The sequence below is a fragment of the Misgurnus anguillicaudatus genome, chromosome 2 (genome assembly GCF_027580225.2).
Source record: "Misgurnus anguillicaudatus chromosome 2, ASM2758022v2, whole genome shotgun sequence".
NCBI classification, from domain to species: Eukaryota; Metazoa; Chordata; class Actinopteri; order Cypriniformes; family Cobitidae; genus Misgurnus; species Misgurnus anguillicaudatus.
Window position 1 is genome coordinate 16984956 of NC_073338.2, and position 18501 is coordinate 17003456.

The window sequence follows — 18501 nt, forward strand, 5'->3', positions numbered from 1 at the left end:
CAGATGAAGTAAATTACTCCTCTAAACCATCAGACAGATGAAGTGAATTACTCCTCTAAACCGTCAGACAGATGAAGTGATTAACTCCTCTAAACCGACAGACAGATGAAGTGATTAACTCCTCTAAACCGACAGACAGATGAAGTGATTTACTCCTCTAAACCGTCAGACAGATGAAGTGAATTACTCCTCTAAACCGACAGACCGATGAAGTGATTTAATCCTCTAAACCGTCAAACAGATGAAGTGATTAACTCCTCTAAACCGACAGACAGATGAAGTGATTTACTCCTCTAAACCGTCAAACAGATGAAGTGATTAACTCCTCTAAACCGTCAGACAGATGAAGTGATTTACTCCTCTAAACCGACAAGACAGATGAAGTGATTTACTCCTCTAAACCGTCAGACAGATGAAGTGATTAACTCCTCTAAACCGACAGACAGATGAAGTGATTTACTCCTCTAAACCGTCAAACAGATGAAGTGATTAACTCCTCTAAACCGTCAGACAGATGAAGTGATTTACTCCTCTAAACCGACAAGACAGATGAAGTGATTTACTCCTCTAAACCGTCAGACAGATGAAGTGAATTACTCCTCTAAACCGACAGACATATGAAGTGATTTACTCCTCTAAACCGTCAGACAGATGAAGTGATTTACTCCTCTAAACTGTCAGACATATGAAGTGATTTACTCCTCTAAACCGTCAGACAGATGAAGTGATTTTCTCCTTAAAACAATCGATAACTGGTTTTACTCCTAGAAACCACCACACTGATTCTCACCTTATGTCTTCTGAGCTGAAGTTAATTGGGCGGGTCAATGATACATCACTCTTCATGGACACACAGCTGGATTCAGGAGATTTTTCATGAATCAAACTAAAACACAGCAACAATTAAACAATTTTAAAATATATCTTGAAATTTTCTGTGTCAACCTTACATTTTTTCTCAAGGTTGACGAAAACATTGAGTTAACAACAAAGAACTTTTTATTCGTTTTTGTTCATAATAATCTATTATTAAATTTACACTTTTTACGAAGAAACACTGGCAGATGTGGTTACCAGAACAATTCTGTAAAAAATACAACTTAAAACTGTTAAAACAACACCACCACAGTTGTATGCATTACAGCAAACTTTTGTAAATTTTACTAATCTTACCTGTATACAGAATTTCTTTAATTAATTTACTGTTTAGAAACTCTTCATTTTTAATGGTAAAATGCAGATGCGTCTGCCAGACAACCACCCCAAAAACACATGAACATGTTTTGTATTTCATTAACTAATATAAATTTATTCATTTCTTCAGAAAACCACTATAATCCAGGTGATGGAATAGACAGCTGCACAAAGAAACAAAGTTTGTTGTGAAATTACTACAAATTGTTTTCTAATTATTTGCCAACAACTTAAAAAGAGACAGTGCACATACACAAAGATTGTATCATACAAACAAATACAAAACAACATCAGGGTAAGTTATTAAATGGCTCAGTGTCTATGAGTCCATTTTACAGATTTAAAAAGTGACACTTAAATAATGACATGATGAATGAACATTAATGATGAGCAGTCAAAACACAAGTACAACTGAACTACAGACAAAATCTTAGATGAACATTAACTGTATAAATATAACATATAAACACACTCAATAGCTCAAGATCTCACCAGATGAATACAATTATATTAATTAATGAAATACAAAAAGTTGTTTACATGTTCATGTATTTTTAAGGCGGTTTTCTCATCTGCATTTTACCATTAAAAAATTTTTCTAAACAGTTTATTAATCAAAGAAATTCTGTATACAGATAAGATTCGTAAAATTTACAAAAGTTTGCTGTAATGCATACAACTGTGTTGTTGTTTTTACGGTTTTAAGTTGTATTTTTTACAGAATTGTTCTAGTAACCACAGCTGACAGTATTTCTCCGTAAAAACTACGGATTTTTTTCAGTGTAGGCACAGCAGTAAAATTTTTATCTAAATTTGAGATGTATCTAAATCCATATAATTGCAGTGTGTTGATGAAATATATATATATTTTTAATTCAGAATGTCTGTCATACAGAAAGATGATTTAATTTTAATATACACACACAAGTCAAGTACAGTCATAAAAGGTCTAAAAGATCTACAGTATTTGTATCTTTCTGTAGTTGTTACATTTTTCTTGAATTTTAAAAATTCTTTATGGTGTCTGCATGTCTCAAGGAACACAATTTAATTATATGATGGTATATAATTAAATTGTGTTATTTTGGCATTTTGTTTTAATGAGTTAAAACTCATGTACTTTTTTGTTCGTGATCCCAGAGAAGATTGTTAGTGTCCTGCAGACAATACTGTAATTGTTCACCACACCAGGGCTTCAGACTTACAGTATAATGTGTTTATACCTCAGGCTTCTCTTCAACTGATCCTCACCCTGATACCATTCATAAAACTCTTTAGCTATCAACACCCAACACTAAACTGTTAAAAAATAGTGTAGAAATGACAGTATTACTGTCAGCTATTTGCCAGTAACTTATGCAGACCTAAATGCATGATATCCACCGGCAACAATTTGTTCAAAGCCAAATGAACTCCAAAGATCAACAAGTCTTCCTATTTACAGAATAAAACTATAAAATAACAGCCTCATGCAAAGCATTCTGGGAACCAAAATATGAAGGTAACAGAAAAAGGTTGATGAGGATTTCTGGTTCCCAAAATGCTTTTCATGAGGCTGTTATTTTATTGTTTTATTCTGTAAAAACAAAGACTTGTTCATGTTTAATGTTCATTTAACTTTGATCAAACTGTTTCCAATAAATAACATACATTTAAATCTACAGTAAGTTCCTGGCAAACAGCTGCATAACTACAGCAATTTTTTTAACAGTAGTGATAAACCAGTGGTTTAAAATCTCTCATACTCCCAGGGGCGGTTTCCCGGACCAGGATTAGCTTAATCCAGGACTAGGCCTTAGTTTAATTAGGAAATATAACTAGTTTTAACAAACATGCCTTACTAAAAACATTACCTGTGTGCATTTTGAGATAAAACAAAGAGCACTGATGTATTTTAAGATATGTCAGTGCAAGTTGTTTTCAGCTTGGAGAGACTTGTGACTATAACGCACACATAATTTGCCATCAAAAATGTTTTGAGTAACATGTCATATAATAATGATTGGTCAGGAATATGTGTAACATTATTTTACACAATCATTCCTTGTTCTACTGTAAATTCAGAAATGCATATGCTGTCCACCCACCATGCTTTCAGTGACCCCATTTTTTCTTTGAAGAACAGTTCATCTGCAGGAGTAAAGCTGTGCTGCTGATAGATGCCAGTGCTCTCCTCATTGCCAGTCAACTTCTTTGGCAGCTAACGTTATGAGATTAGACACTTCTAGCATATGATTATGCTTAAATCAACTACCCCAGTCAGCAAATTTCCTTTGGCAAAGACCTGGCCCAAATAAACAGAAAGTGTTCCCCGGCCCATATCTGGCCCACTTCTTTTTATTCACATAAGAACCCAATCTAAATCAGAGGCGGACAATCCGTGTGCCAGGAGTAAAAGTCCTCTCCATTATTTTGTTCCAATCACCTGGATTTGCTAATTAGCACAGTTTTTCAGCAGGAGATGACCTCCTGACTCGGTGTTTTAAGCCCTCAACGAAGCCTTCAAGGCAGCGCTGCCTGGAAGGCACTCCCCGTCCCCCAAGCGTTTCAGCCAATCACAGCACTCGTGCTAGATATTGAGCCTTCCACCAGCTTCTGGCAGTTCGAGCTCACCGTTGGTCAGGTGAGTAGCACAGATATAGTAAGATAGGAATGTGACTGTATTTGAATTTAGCTCGAAGTGTTTTGAACATTTAAGAGACTTGTTACCGCGTTTTCATGTGTCCATAGCACAAATTTTTTTCGTGCCAGTTTCATATTTTGGTTGCGCAATTGTTTTTCTTATTTTTTTACCATTGTTGGTAAGAAAATGAGTCAGGAGGTCATCTCCTGCTGAAAACCTGTGCTAATTAGCAAATCCAGGTGATTGGAACGGGGTACTGGGGAGGACTTTTACTCCTGGCACATGAATTTTACACCTCTGAGTGCAACCCAAATGTCAACCAGAACTCGTTGTTTTCTACGGTGTGCCATATCTAAAACAGATGTGGTCCTCATGTATTTTTTGTTATGTGGGCCATATACCTCAAAATGACATGTGAACCACAAGAACATTCCCGCCATTTCTGAAGCTATGGCAAAACAGATATGGTTACAATTTGGCCCATATATGTTCAGCCATGCCATATCTCGACCAAATGTGACAGCTAAAAACAACATGTGGCCCACATACAGTATGCTTGATATCTTATGAACAATATATTTATGTTTTATTTTTGTGTTACTTTTTTGTCCACTCAAGTTGCAGCTTTAAAATGTACCCCCAAATAAAAAATCTTTAAATTTAAGTTACATTTAAAGTTACTGTTTTTTTTATTCGCTTTGGTACTATTTTCACATGTATGTGGTAAAACCTCACAACTGTTACTACAAAACTCAAAGCAGATCATCAAATAGTCTAGTTTTTTCAAACATGTAATCACATGTTCAATTGACTAAGTACAACACACAAAATTATACATTCACTTTTTCACCACACTTAATCATTGTGTCATCAAAGAAATACCTTTCATATGAAGTAATTGTCTTTCACAATGCAATGCTCACAATACTTTTGATATGCTTCTCATCTCATTTGCGTAAATACATTTGACCAGCACTAAATCCAACTGATCTTAATGATTAATCACTGAAACATTTGGTAAACCTATTTTCATTTCTGCAATATACAGTATATGAATTTTGAGAATTACAGAAATAAAACCTGTGTTTGTACGAACATATAAATTATGTGTAACCTCACATGATACTGTAAATACTCTTTATTGCTAATTGATTTTACATAGTGGTACAGTAACCACTCATGACAGTAGATATACTGTAAAAGTGGGGGTGTAAACACTGGCAATTTCTTTCAACATGGAGCAGGACAGACAGCAAGGAATAAGAAGATCTTGTGGACAAGGGATTCATCAGAGAGGTGGGCATGGGCACCCACAGAGAGGTCAAAGAGGTGGACGAAAATCTACGGCCAAATGCTCAAGACAGGCTTGATCCAAATTACTGTAATGTAATGTAATTTAATGTAATGTGTGCACTAAATTTTATGTTTTCACTCAGTTACATTATAGAAAGTAAACCTATGTTACAATTATATCTGAAAAATAAAAACTACTGTAATTTGCTCAAATGAATGTAGAGGATGTCTTCATTGATCTTTCACTTGATTACACATAGGATGGATATTTTGGAAATTATAGATTATGTAAGTAATGTAAGTGTATTGCCTAATGTGAAACTGTGTAATATGTATTTTATAGTACTGTAGCATATTAATTTCAGCACTTTTAAAGGCGGAGTCCACGATGCCCGAAAAACGCGTTGGAAAAGGAGACGGGCCGACCACCAAAACACACCCACAGCCAATCAAACCAAACCAAATGCCGGGCCGCGCACGTGTGGGGCGGGTCCACCAACAGAAGGTCCAGACTCCACCGGGGCCGGGGCGCGCTTGTCAAATATCAACATTGGCTTTCAAACATCGTGGACTCCGCCTTTAAGGATGATTTGAAACATGTATCTTGCATTGTTTGCTGTTGGATGAACTGATTGTTAAAAGTACTAAACTGAAAAAAGATCATATCGTTGTGTTTCGGTGAATAAACCAAATGTTCTCACTACATATTACAATAATCTTCCATTTGAAACAATGATTATGTGGACTGAAAACATGTGCAACTTACTGAAAGCATTACATCAGGTTTTGAAATAATGACTAGCTGTGTTACAAGTGTGATCAGTTTGGATTTTTGTATTAAGAGTTTTGAAAATGTACACCTTACTTGTGAAAATAGTACCAAAGCGAATAAAAAAAACTGTAAATGTATTAAAATCATTCATCTGCTAAATATTTATGGTTACTTAGTAACCTACATGTTGTCTTTTAAAAGTTAAGATCGGTGTTATATTTAAAAAGTACACATGAGCATTGACGGGGATTGAATCCGGGTTGCTGAATGTGCTGTTTAGAGCACTGATCACTAGGCTATGAAAGGATTTAATCCATATAAGGACTTTCCAGCTATTTTATGGGTTTGTTTTTTGCAGCAGTATTATAATTTTAGTAAGCAGTAAATTCTTCATACATTACCGCTTTCTCTTTAACTTGATCGATTTGATTCACCCTCGACCTCTAGGGCTGCTCAAAGTCCACGCGCAATTATCTTGACTAGGGAAATCTGTATCAAATTAGTTGGATTGCGTAAACTTCGTTTACCTTTTTTGCAACCGCTTTAGCCTCGCGTTCTTTGTTAGGTTAAGTCAAGTCGAGTTTGTAACTTTAATCCTCGCTTTCCAAGCGAGTTTTATGAATTAGCCCTGTGATGATTGAAGTTTGTGTTTATTTCATGTTCACTTATTTCTGCTAAACACATACAAGACAAACTTTTAAAACTCTTCACCTGTTCATTGCCTTTGTTTCACTTTCTCCAGAGAGACTCTTTCTAGAGGACATGACAGCAGCTCAAATGTTGATTCTATACCTGCAAATAAACTGAACACACACAAACAAAGAAGCAAACTTCTTTAAAACCATTATTTTACATAAAGTATTTATTTAATACTAACTGATATTAGATATTTTGCTTTAGCGGTTTTAAATGTTTATTAATGTTGTCTTATTTAATCTCAGAGTTTTGCGTGGAGTTCAGTTCTCACCTTTGTAACGCAGATCTTCACTTCCTCAATATAGAAAATCACCTGATGATCCTGATGTTAGTTTCACTTTTGCCCTTGTCTCAAGGAGGAGTCAAAACGAGACATACATTTAAAGGCACAGTACGCATTGTGCATTGACTTCACTTTTCCACGTGACCACGCTGTTGAGTAGCAAACGTTCAACAAAATGGCTGTTTTTTTGGCTGGTGCGAAAATTCCAGTAAAAATGACTATTATCAGTTTAAAGTGTACTTAGTTGGAAGTTGCAGAAGTGGACAATACTTAGTTACATTAGTTACATTTTCCAAGCATCTGTGCTTTATTAGGGTGTTTGTATTGGGAAAAATGTTACTTCATTCTAAAGCATAAAATCATACTTCGTATTTTTTAATATTGCATGTTAAAATTTATTTAATACCTAATTACATTAAAACTGTGTACTTTTACTTGAGTAAAAGTATGTTAATGTACTTAAATATTAAATGTAAAACAAAAACTTGTATTTATGAAATGTAATAGAGTAAAAATTATGATAATATGCTTTGGAATATATGTTTCCAAAGAAAACACGGATAAAATACAAATACTTCATAACCCATTTAACAGAGAAAAGTTCTAAGAATGTTCCCTGAAAGTTCCCAACGTTCCAAAAAACGTCAAAAACTTTCAGAGTTCAAACGTGGGAACTTTCAGAGAACGTTCTTAGTAATTTTCTATGTTAGCTGGGTAATTAAAGAAAAAGTTTATCCTAAAATTAAAATCATCTCATACTTTTTCACCTTCATGTCATCCTAGATGACTAGTTGTTTTATGTGAGAACCAAAGAGATTTGAAGTTACAGATGTGCTGCCAAAGCATTTGAATTTAGCTTTAACATTTAGAGTTACATATAAGATAACACATCAGCATTTATATATCAAATTAATTGTTTGTGTTCAGCTGAGAAACGAAAGCATATACATGGGATGAGTAAATAATAAGATAAATCTTCCTTTAACTATTCCTTTAACATGACCAAGCATCTTTCAGGTATCCCACAGCTGATGCTGTTGACAAAGGTAGATGAGGCTTGTCCCTTAGTGACAGCAGATCTGCAAAATGTCTACCAAAGTCACTACATCAAGAGAAGGGTACAGCTAAATGGTTGACTATGGGATTATATGCAGTATGTTGCCTTTATAAAATACTGCATGGGTAACATTCTGGTAATCTTTCTAGTAATCAAAGTTTTCTTGTGACAGATGCAAGAGGTGTGTGGTAATATTGGAGTTTCTCTGACTGCTGTTGTCCCAGTGAAGAACTACAGCGAGGAGGTTGAGCTGGATCCTGATACGGACATCTTGCTATTGAATGCCTTAAATCATATTCTCAGAGCTGCTGAAGGATACTTTGATAATCAGAGTGAAGATGCAGTATCTGTTTAAGTAGACAGCTTTAAGAAGACATTTAAGGAAAGAAAACACGTATTAATAAATGCTTTGCAACTAAACTTTGTGGTTAATATTACCCACCAAACATGAGACGTCCGCACGACGTGCAGATCATGTCTATATTAGGTCGGTTGGTCCAGGCCCTTATCTGTATGTCTATACAACGTGCAGATCTGGTACAGTATCTGGACGTCTGACTATGACCCCTCTTGGACGTCAGGTAGACGTCCAAAAGGGGTTCGGGAAATCAAAACAAAAATATTTTATACAAATGTGGTCTATGAGTTCTGAGTCAAAAAAAACATAAACATCACGTGTATTTTTGTAGAATATTTTGTTAAGCTGTTAAAATAATGTTATCTTTATATATGAATGTGTGTTCAAAAACATAGCACTGCTCATAGATAAAGTTCCACCTTAAATGCTGTCTCTCTCTCTCTCTCTCTCTCTCTCCCTCTCCCTCTCTCTCTCTCTCTCTCTCTCTCTCTTTAATTAACAGAGATGTATTAACAGAGATGTATATGCTGATGTTTTATTGAAAACTTTTGTCACCATTTTGATGATCAGTGTTTCCTTTAGTTGGATAGTTTGACTCTTTGACTTTCTATAACAGTGTTGGTCTTTCTAAGAGTGTTTGCTAAAGCATATTATTTGTTGCAAAGAAAATTTGTTATAAACAAAACTCACATGTGGATCTTACAACTTCACTGAACGTTTTTCAGCAGTAATTCCACATATGTGAAGTCTGTGAATTAATTTTGTAGAGCATGTAGTATTGTCTCAATTTCTCAGTTGATTTGAGGTGTCAAATCCAACTTATTATTTAGGTTCATACCACCACTGTGAAGCGCTTATATAAAATTAATAGTCCAGATATTACTGTCACATATGCAGACATCAAGTATCACCCCATGAATCACAACAGTGGTGACACTCTCTGGACTCATAAGTTTTTATAATACGCTGGTGCAATGCACTGCAACATTTAGAAAACTCACCATCGTTGTGATTCATGAGCTGATTCTTGATGTCTGTATCTGTGTCAAAAAATTCTGGACTTCAGATTTTTGATTACAGCCACAAGGTTTCAATTTCCATTCCAGTAGGCAGCAGTTTGCACCAAAGTATATTTATTGCAGCTCTAAACAAACTGAGATAGAAGTTTACTTTTAAACAAAATGTATAATGTTTTATGAGTGTTTTTAGTTCAGTTATATTATACCACCACTTCTGACCATCAATGTAATTAATGGGAAGCCACAAGCATTGGTGACTAACACTTGGTGCAATAATAATGTGTTTTAAAAACACCATCATCAAGCACACACATTATAATATAAAAACAAAGAGTCAAACTACCCAACTAAAGGAAACACTGATCACCATGATGGCGACAAAACATGTTCAATAAAACACCAGAATCTTGTAAATTCTCAAAAATGAGCCGTAGAAATTACAAAAAATAAAGTAAATTTGGTTTGTTTAGTATGGTCCTACTTCAAAACAATGCTTTGTTAAAACAACTGTTTGTAATGGTGATGACATTGTTTTAGAGAATGTACATGTAACAATTATCCAGCGAGAGCAAGCGTGGGAGGAAGAGTGAAGTTCACGTCACTTCACTTCAATTATTGAACGATAGAGAGAGAGAGAGAGAGAGAGAGAGAGAGAGCAAGATTGCAGACGCAGATAGTTAAGGTGGAACTTGTATATTTGGGAATTATCTATAAGCAATATTTTTTTTACATTTATTCATATATAAAGATTATATAAACAAATATAATATCTAAAATGGCCACATTTTAAATAGTTTTACTTTGTGTAGAGGTCCCCTTGACATCAATATTGGATGTTCAGAACAGGTCAAAAAAAGACGTCATAAAAACTTTCATTCTGGCTCCTCATGGGACGTCGAAATGACGTCTTTTTAAGACGCTTTGCTCAGTGGGTAGGTATAACTTCTGCAATTATTTTCTCATCTTACAGTATATCTTCTAGCCAGATGGAGAATAAAGGTACTACACAATGCCATAGAAAAAAAAACAATTTGGCTGTATGATTTGCAAAGAAACTTTCTGTTGAACAAAAGTTTCTTTGTAGTAAAAAAGTTTGAAAACCTTATAAAAAATAAGAAATAGTTTTCGAGGGATCCTTTGATTGAATGGTTCTTTGAAAAACCTGTGCTTTTGTATGGCATCACAGTCAAAAATCTTTTGTAGCACCTTTATTTTTAAAGGGATAGTTCACTTTAAAATGTAAATTCTGTCATCATTTTATTATCCTCATGTTGTTGTAAACCTGTAAGAATTTCTTTTTTCTGATGAACACAAAAGAAGATATTTTGATAAATGATGGTAAACATACAGCAGATAGTGACAATTGACTTAAATATGATGGAAATTAATGTGTACCATCAACTGTGTGCTTTCCATCATTTATCAAAATATTTTCTTCATCGTTTATCACAATACTTTCAAAACATTTTTTCCTACTATGGAAGTCAATGGCCATTATCTGCTATGCATTTACCATCATTTCTCAAAATATCTTCTTTTGTGTTCATCAGAAAAAAGAAGTTCATACAGGTTTAGAACAACATCAGGACGAGTAAATGATGACAGAATTTTCATTTTAAAGTGAACTATCCCTTTAATAGCCTAACATATAATGATGCCTTTGTGCTAATTAGATGCTGCTATTGCTATAGTACTTTAAATGTGTTCAGATATAATACAGTAGTCTGAAGGTTAACAATGTTGGGGATTCCATTTGTTTACAAAGATTAATAAAGTGCAATTTTTGGTTTTTGAAATGTTATAGCTTATATAATTCACAGCTTTCAAGATAAATTTTAACACAAGTTAAATATTAGAGAAAATTAACCATTCAGTAATGTACAAACATATGACTAAAACTGCCTTGTCTACATGTAAAGCATCCACACACCTGACATGAGGACTGTGTTAAGCTCTTGTTCAGACAGACAGCACTTGGCACCCAAACCCAATTTTATGAAGAGCAAACATGAATCTGTATGAATATGTTTTGTAATTTAATATTTTGTAAATGTTAACATCTAAACCATCATGTTGGATTTGTGTCATTTATTTAGGAAACATTCTTATTTATTGATCAATAAAATATGTTTTTATGACACTGCCACATTTTTGTTCTACAATCATCCTACATAATGTAAAGAATATTGTGAAAAAGTCTCACAAAAAAGTCTCTTCAGTCTCCACCTCGAGCACTGTCCACCATCCACTGCCCCACCCCCTTGTTGATAAACAAACTCCGAAGTTATATCACACAACGTGAGTAAAATGCTGTTCAATTGATGGATGTCAGGAAACTAAATCATTGCAAAGGCTTCTGAAAACATTAATATACGAGAACAATGGCTAATATTCATTTAAAAACGCATTAACATAGCCCGATTTTGGATAGAAAATGTGCCTAAATATAATTGATTTGTTTAAAATTCTGCCCATGCATGAAGAATATTGCAAATAATCATTTAAACAAAACTGAAAGACTTAAACAAATATTAGATCTAAATTTAGATTTAGATTTAAAGGGGTCATATTATGACATATTTTTAAGTTGTAAAATAAATCTTTGCTGTCCCCAGAGTGTGTATGTGAAGTTTTAGCTCAAAATACTCCACAGCTAATTTATTATAGCATGTAAAAATTGATAATTTGTAGGCCTGAGCAAAAGTGGGCCGTTTTGGGGTGTGTCGTTTAAAATGCAAATGAGCGGATGAAGTGCAACCACTGATCACAATGATGGTGGTTTGTTGTAGTTGAGACTCAATTGTGCTGTCAAGTGCTTTTTCCTTTCTCTCTTTCTCTCTGCACTGTGGCGGTGCTGTGGTTGGATGTTGCAGATAAAGGGGGCGGTATTATTGTAATTCGCCTTACTACCTACCTCACAAAACAGGCAGAATCGGAACGACCTAATTTTTCGCACACTTGCAGAAAATGGCTTGCCCGGGCAAGGTTACTGGGTTGGTCTTGATTGCGTTTTCTGGGTTGATAGAGGCACTGGGGACCCAATTATAGCACTTAAAAATGGAAAAAGTCTGATTCTCACGCTATGACCCCTTTAAAAAGCCACCGATCACTCTCTATCACTTATCTACAGAATTCATCATTATAATATAGAGCCATATTTTTATACTTTTAGATTTACTTGACTTTTACTTAGTTTTTAAAATGTAGTATTTACATCAGTCCCTTTGAATGTTTGGGGACCAGTAGCTTTATACTAACCCACAGAAATGTACTATGAATGTACTGCACTATAATAAATGGTCACCTACTGTATTACTGGTAAGAAATCGGTAGAAACATAACTGCATGTAAATGACAATTTCAGTTGACTGTTTGACATGATAAGGGTTAGAAGTGCCAACTGTGGGACAATAAGGAAACATTAACTGCACATCCTCTAATATCTGTGCCTACTGTGAAGTATACAGTAAACTGCTAGTGCATACTAGCCCTTATTATCTTTTTAGACACATCTCTTTAATTTAATACTACTGTATAAGAATGTCTAGGTTTGTGAAGCACAAAAGATTTTTCAATTCACGTGTCACTACACATAAAGTAAGGTGTGCAATATAATAAAATATATGTATTCTCATTTTAATGAATTAAAATATTAAAAAGCCATTGCAAATACTTTGTGGGTTCTTTGATTATTATTGTATTTTTATATAATATTAGCACACAAGAACAGAGACTTATATGGGTGTTCAATACAACATTATGCAGCAACAGTTTCTTTCTTGCTAAAAACAAGTACTAATTGAACATTTAAACTCAGAAGTTGTGCATTGTCTCTACATTAGCAGGACTTTAGGCTGATAGTGAAAGTGAAGTAATGGCCAATGTACAGTAACCCATACTTGGAATGTGACCTCTTAACCCATTCAGTAAAGAGTGAACACATGCACTGCAAGTCGTAAACACACACACACACACACACACACACAGAGCAGTGATAGATAGATTCCACACCAACAAAAGACACAAAAGCAAGCAAGTATGTATTTGCGCTAAAAAATAAACTATAAAAATGCAATACTTTTCAGCAAAGGAAGATTTCTTAGATGCTCATACTACTGTTAGATCATCTTTGTCTACCTGGCTGATATTATATCTGATGGCTGTCGCTGTTTCAGAGTAAAGCACTGCTAAAGTGCATGATGCCAGTGGAAAGACAATACAATAATGGTGAGGTCTTGTTGAGACTATCAAGAGCCGGGGTGCTCAAACTCGGTCCTGGAGGTCCAGTGTCCTGCAGAGTTTAGCTCCAACTTGCCTCACACCTATCAATAGGGGTGGTATCAATTCCACCCCTTTGTGATTAGTTACCATACAGCCTGTCTGAATGCGTTTTCAAGAGCTGCCCTCATGCCGCCGAAGTCATGGCCTCATGAGGCAGCGAGGCAACAAGTCTGCCATGGGTTTCGGACGCAGCCGGAGAGATTGGAAGGTTGCCCCTCGAATGGACCATACAAACAGTAATGACATATCTACCTGTAGTTATACATATGGACTGAACGGTAACAGAAAGTTTCAAGTGTTTACATCGCTAAGGGAGATGCACAAAATCATTGAGTGCAGATCAGTCATATTTTATCATTAAATTAAATGTATTAACATAACATAAAGTATTCAATTTATTAACATTAGCATATAGTGACCAGAATTAACAGTTTCATAATATAAAAGAATGTACATTCAGCACGCTTTCATCAGCGTTCTCAAAATAAAGAAAATATAGTTTTTAGCTGTTTTTTTCTGAGTAGTGTGATGGACTGATTGGCCAGCAGATCATGTGACCCTGCTTCCAGACAACAAAATCACAGTTGTGTAGTATTTTAGTATTCCATTGTATACATTTACACTGTAAGACTCACCAGCACAATTCTGTGCATATGGTAAAGGTGCCATAGAATGTAAAACTGTATTTACCTGGGCAAAGATGAATAATACGAATTCTGTTCATGCTAATGACATATTGTGAGCCTCAAACACGAATGTTTCCTCCTTATGTAAACCTTGTGCATGCAAAAGACAGCTGTAAAACAGGCCAATCTCAATATTACACCAACTGTGACCTTACAGTCGAGATGTACGCCCAAACCGGTGGCGGCTGATCAATAGGGGGCACCACCCCCAAAGTTGGCCAGAGAAGAAAGCTACTTTAACATGTTACAAGAAAGTTAAATACATAATTCAAATTAATACAAAATAAAATAATTTTGTTGTACTATTTTACTGTTAGTCATGTTACCATGAAAAAAAATCAAAACTGAGTTCGTTGTGTGTGTATGTGTCTGGGGCAACACCCAAACGAGTGTCTATGAAGGTCAGTAAATGTGGTAAAAGCATGTGACTGAGGCTGAGCTAAATGGCTGGTTTTAGATCCGCCTTGGGGCGCAGGACTGTGCGCACCAAACCCTCCCACTTATGTTGTAAGCAAAGTAGCCTCTTATGGAACGGCTGAAATTCCACAAGGGGGCGTATTTGTTCCTCAGACGTTGCACAATAAACGTGACATCCAAATATATTCATTATAAATCGTGAATGAAAAGTGAGATTCGAACAAATGTCCGTTAGTGAACTAATTGTATACACTATTTATATCGTAATTCGGTCAGAAACGTAAAGATTGTGAGATGAACAAATCGTTTTGGATTAAAAGGCTTGGATATTCCATTTCCTTGGACTTTTGGGTTTTTATGAACAATTTGTTTTGGACAATTTCACCGAAGCTGATAAAGAGAAGATTTTGAAGGTCAGTAAATATCCTAAATTCAGGTAACTAACAACTAGATTACAGTTTTATGAATGCTATAAATCATATTATGCTTTGTGTGTGCGCTTAATGGAATCCCTAAAGTCTAAGCTTTCCAACGATGTGCCGCATGACCGTATATTTTGAAGATTTAATGCTTCAAAGTTACAATGACGTAATGCAGCCTCACGTGCAAGGGAGGGGGTGTACCGTGTATGGCACAGTGTTCCTTAACAGGTTTTAATATAGTTTTTTTATGTCTTTGAACTCATATGATTGGATCGTTCTCTGAGTCTCATAACCGCATTGCAGATTGCCATGGAACTGCTATTTACAGTACGGATCAGTGGAAGCAAGTGAAATATCTTGAGATGAAACTAAATATAATTTTATCCTTGCAAAATCATTCTTTACAAGGCGTTTAGTTGAATAATAAATAAAGGATTAAGGAGCTTGGACCAGATTGAGCAGCAGGAAGTGATCACGGTTGAGTTTACACTGTGTGCTTTTCCAGCACTTATGGCAAACAGAATTGGCTGACATTAGTTGGATGATAAGTTGGGACTTTTATGGATTTCCCTGTTTGCTGTTTCAAAATCTGTGTAATAGACTGCGTAAAATTATGTGCTGCATTTGAGCTGCCTTTGCGTGGACATGATGCAGATAATCCGGTATTTTCCGTGGCTTGGTTAACTTTTTTGCATCGTACTGGTCTGTGATCAGGCAATCAGAGCTCAACATTATTATTCATGACACTTTCAAATAAGGTAATAACAGACCATTTCATTCTTAAGACAAATCCCAGGGTTGTTATTGGACATGTAAAACCATTTCTGAATAATTTTGGCACTTAATAAAACAACACACCTTCTATGTAGACGACGTCGGAGAACTATTTAACGTATTGTTTATTTTTTGGTACCTTTGAAACTTTAAAATAAAATGTCTTTTAGTACCAGTGAGGATTTTTCTCTGCTATTCTGTGTCTATGTATTATCTTTAAGGTTAGTTGATAAGAGGTATGGATGAAACATCTCTGCATATCAGACTGCTGCTGAAATTCTTGCACCCTGTGTCATCAAAGCACCCTGTGTCATCACACTTTTTTAATGCATGTTTGACAAATTAAAGAAATTGGGTGGGACCCTGCAACCATAAGAATGAACTGGGGTGGTTTCCTGGACAGAGTGTAGAATTATCCAGAACTAGGCCTTATTTATATTAGGACATTTAAGTAGTTTTTACAAACAAACCTTACAAATAAAAAACAAAAAAGAGTACAGGGAAATTCCCCTCTGCACTAAACTGACGAAAGAACCCGCAGCAGAATCCTTTGTAAGGAATCAACAGTGCATATAAGGTAAATAATAATAATTAAATTCAAATAGTAATGATGTCAAGTAGACCTTACAAGCAAGATTTGCAGGATTTTTTTCTCTTTGATTTTAGGGCGTAGTAGACGTTGCCAAGCCTTATGTAATCTGTTTTGATTGGACAAAAGTTTAATCAGAAAGTGAAAGAACATTGAAAACCAGTTCTGCACAGTGGCAGTCTGCTCTTAAAAGTAAGTTGTTTTATTTCTATCAAATAGTTGGTTTATGTATAGACTAGGACTTTTTTTAGTAAATATAACTAATATGTTTTTTTAGGCTATTTATATGCAACCATTTCTTCATACGATAAGGGCATACAGCAACTGCTGATTAAAAGTCTTTAAAGCAGCACTATGTAAAGGGCGGATGACACAGAACCATTTATGGCATTTGTAAGCATGGCCGTATGAGGTGCGGACCTCGGTAGAATTTTCACATTTAAAAATAAAATTTGAAGTTCTCTGAATGACTAATTACCTAATTTAAAACGACTCGTATTGGTATCCGCATATATAATTAAGTTTGGACAGTTTACTGTAGGCTATAGATTAGCGTAAAATGACAGAGACTGCTCAAGCAGCTGTGAGGTGCAACACCGGCCTCGGGTGCAGCACAGCATTTGCAGCGTTGCCAGATCCCCAGAGGCGGACACTACTAATTAAGTATTTTTACATAAAAGTAAATTTTTAAGTTTTCGTATTTTATTAGTGTTTTTCTTTGGAAAACATACATTCCAAAGCATATTATCATAATTGTTACACTACATTTCATAATTTCAAGTGTTTGGTTTATATTTAATAATTAAGTACATTAAACATCTAGGGGTGGTTTCCTGGACAGGGATTAGCTTAAGACATGACTAGGCCTTAGTTTAATTAGGAAATATAACTAATTTTAACAAACATACCTTACTTAAAACATTACTTGTGTGCATTTTTAGACAAAACAAAGGGCACTGATGTATTTTAAGATATGTCAGTGCAAGTTGTTTTCCGTTTGGACAGCTCTTACATTTATTTTAGTCTAGGACTAGTCTAATCCCTGTCTGGGAAACCGCCACATAGTAATTTTTTTACTTAAGTAAAAAGTACTTTTGTACTTTTACTCAAGAAAAGTATTTAATAAATTTTAATATGCAATATAAAACATTGTATTATTCTATGCTTTAGAATGGAGTGAACATTTTTTAGTAAAGTACATGTTTTCCCCAGACAAACACTCTGATAAAGCACAGATGCTTAGAAAATGTACTTAAAATACTCAAGCACTGGAAAATATTTCTGTAGAAATTACAGTATTACTGGGTATTACTGGCAACTGGCTGCCAGTAACTTACTGTAGATTTTACATTTATGTTATTTACTGGCAACATTTTGTTCAAAGTTAAATGAACATGAAACATTTTTAGACTTTATCTTCTACAGTAAGTTACTGGCAACCAGCTGCAAAATTACAGCAATTTTTTTACAGTGTAGTGTTGTCCCATTGTGAAAATGTTTTAGCAACAAGTGTGCCACTTTGGAAAATGTATTAAGTGAGAATGTGCAGGTTACTGTTAGCGATGTCTCTGATGTAAGGTCTGAATTGATTTTTTTTCTTTATGGCCTTTTGTTTGTTTTCATACTAATATCTGGCAACACGGGGTGACTAGCACCTAACAGTAATCAAATGGCACAAAATTCAGTGTGGGCATGTTTTTGCTGACTTGATACTACATTCAGTAAAACACACGCAATAATCATCATGATTATGTAGGCCTAAGAAATACTTTCAACTAAAAATAATTAGAAAATAACCGAGATAAATTTAGAACAATTGGCTTTAAATTAAATATGCCAAATATGTAAACTTGGACATTAAGAAGGCTATGTTATTTTATTTAGTTTAGTAGTTAGCATTTAAAACATTGCTATCATGCTGAAAACATTCATAAGAGCACTAAACAAAGTTATTGTTTACATTGCCTAATATTGCTTATTATAATGATTAATCAGTGTTGGGGGTAACGCATTACAAGTAACATGCATTACGTAATA

The 18501-nt window shown here is 34.9% G+C and overlaps 2 protein-coding genes across 3 annotated transcripts in view; one reads left to right on the forward strand and one right to left on the reverse strand.

Moving 5' to 3' along the window:
- LOC129441882 (uncharacterized) overlaps positions 1–6940 on the reverse strand; it is a 429034-nt gene extending 422094 nt beyond the window's left edge. The window contains exons 1-3 of the mRNA XM_073858135.1: positions 6850–6940; positions 6594–6685; positions 791–886 (exon numbers count right to left, since the gene is read on the reverse strand). Coding sequence (XP_073714236.1) covers positions 791–886; positions 6594–6646 — 149 coding nt within the window. The 5' untranslated portion in view covers positions 6647–6685; positions 6850–6940. The remainder of the gene's footprint in view (positions 1–790; positions 887–6593; positions 6686–6849) is intronic.
- LOC129441899 (interferon-induced protein 44-like) overlaps positions 1–18501 on the forward strand; it is a 118240-nt gene that overhangs the window by 56458 nt on the left and 43281 nt on the right. The window contains exon 1 of one of the 2 annotated variants that reach the window (XM_073873904.1): positions 16537–16656. The exons of the other annotated variant lie outside the window; for it this stretch is intronic. The gene's annotated coding sequence lies outside the window, so the exon portion shown is untranslated. Of the gene's footprint in view, positions 1–16536; positions 16657–18501 lie in introns of those variants that run through there. 2 annotated transcript variants of the gene reach the window in all.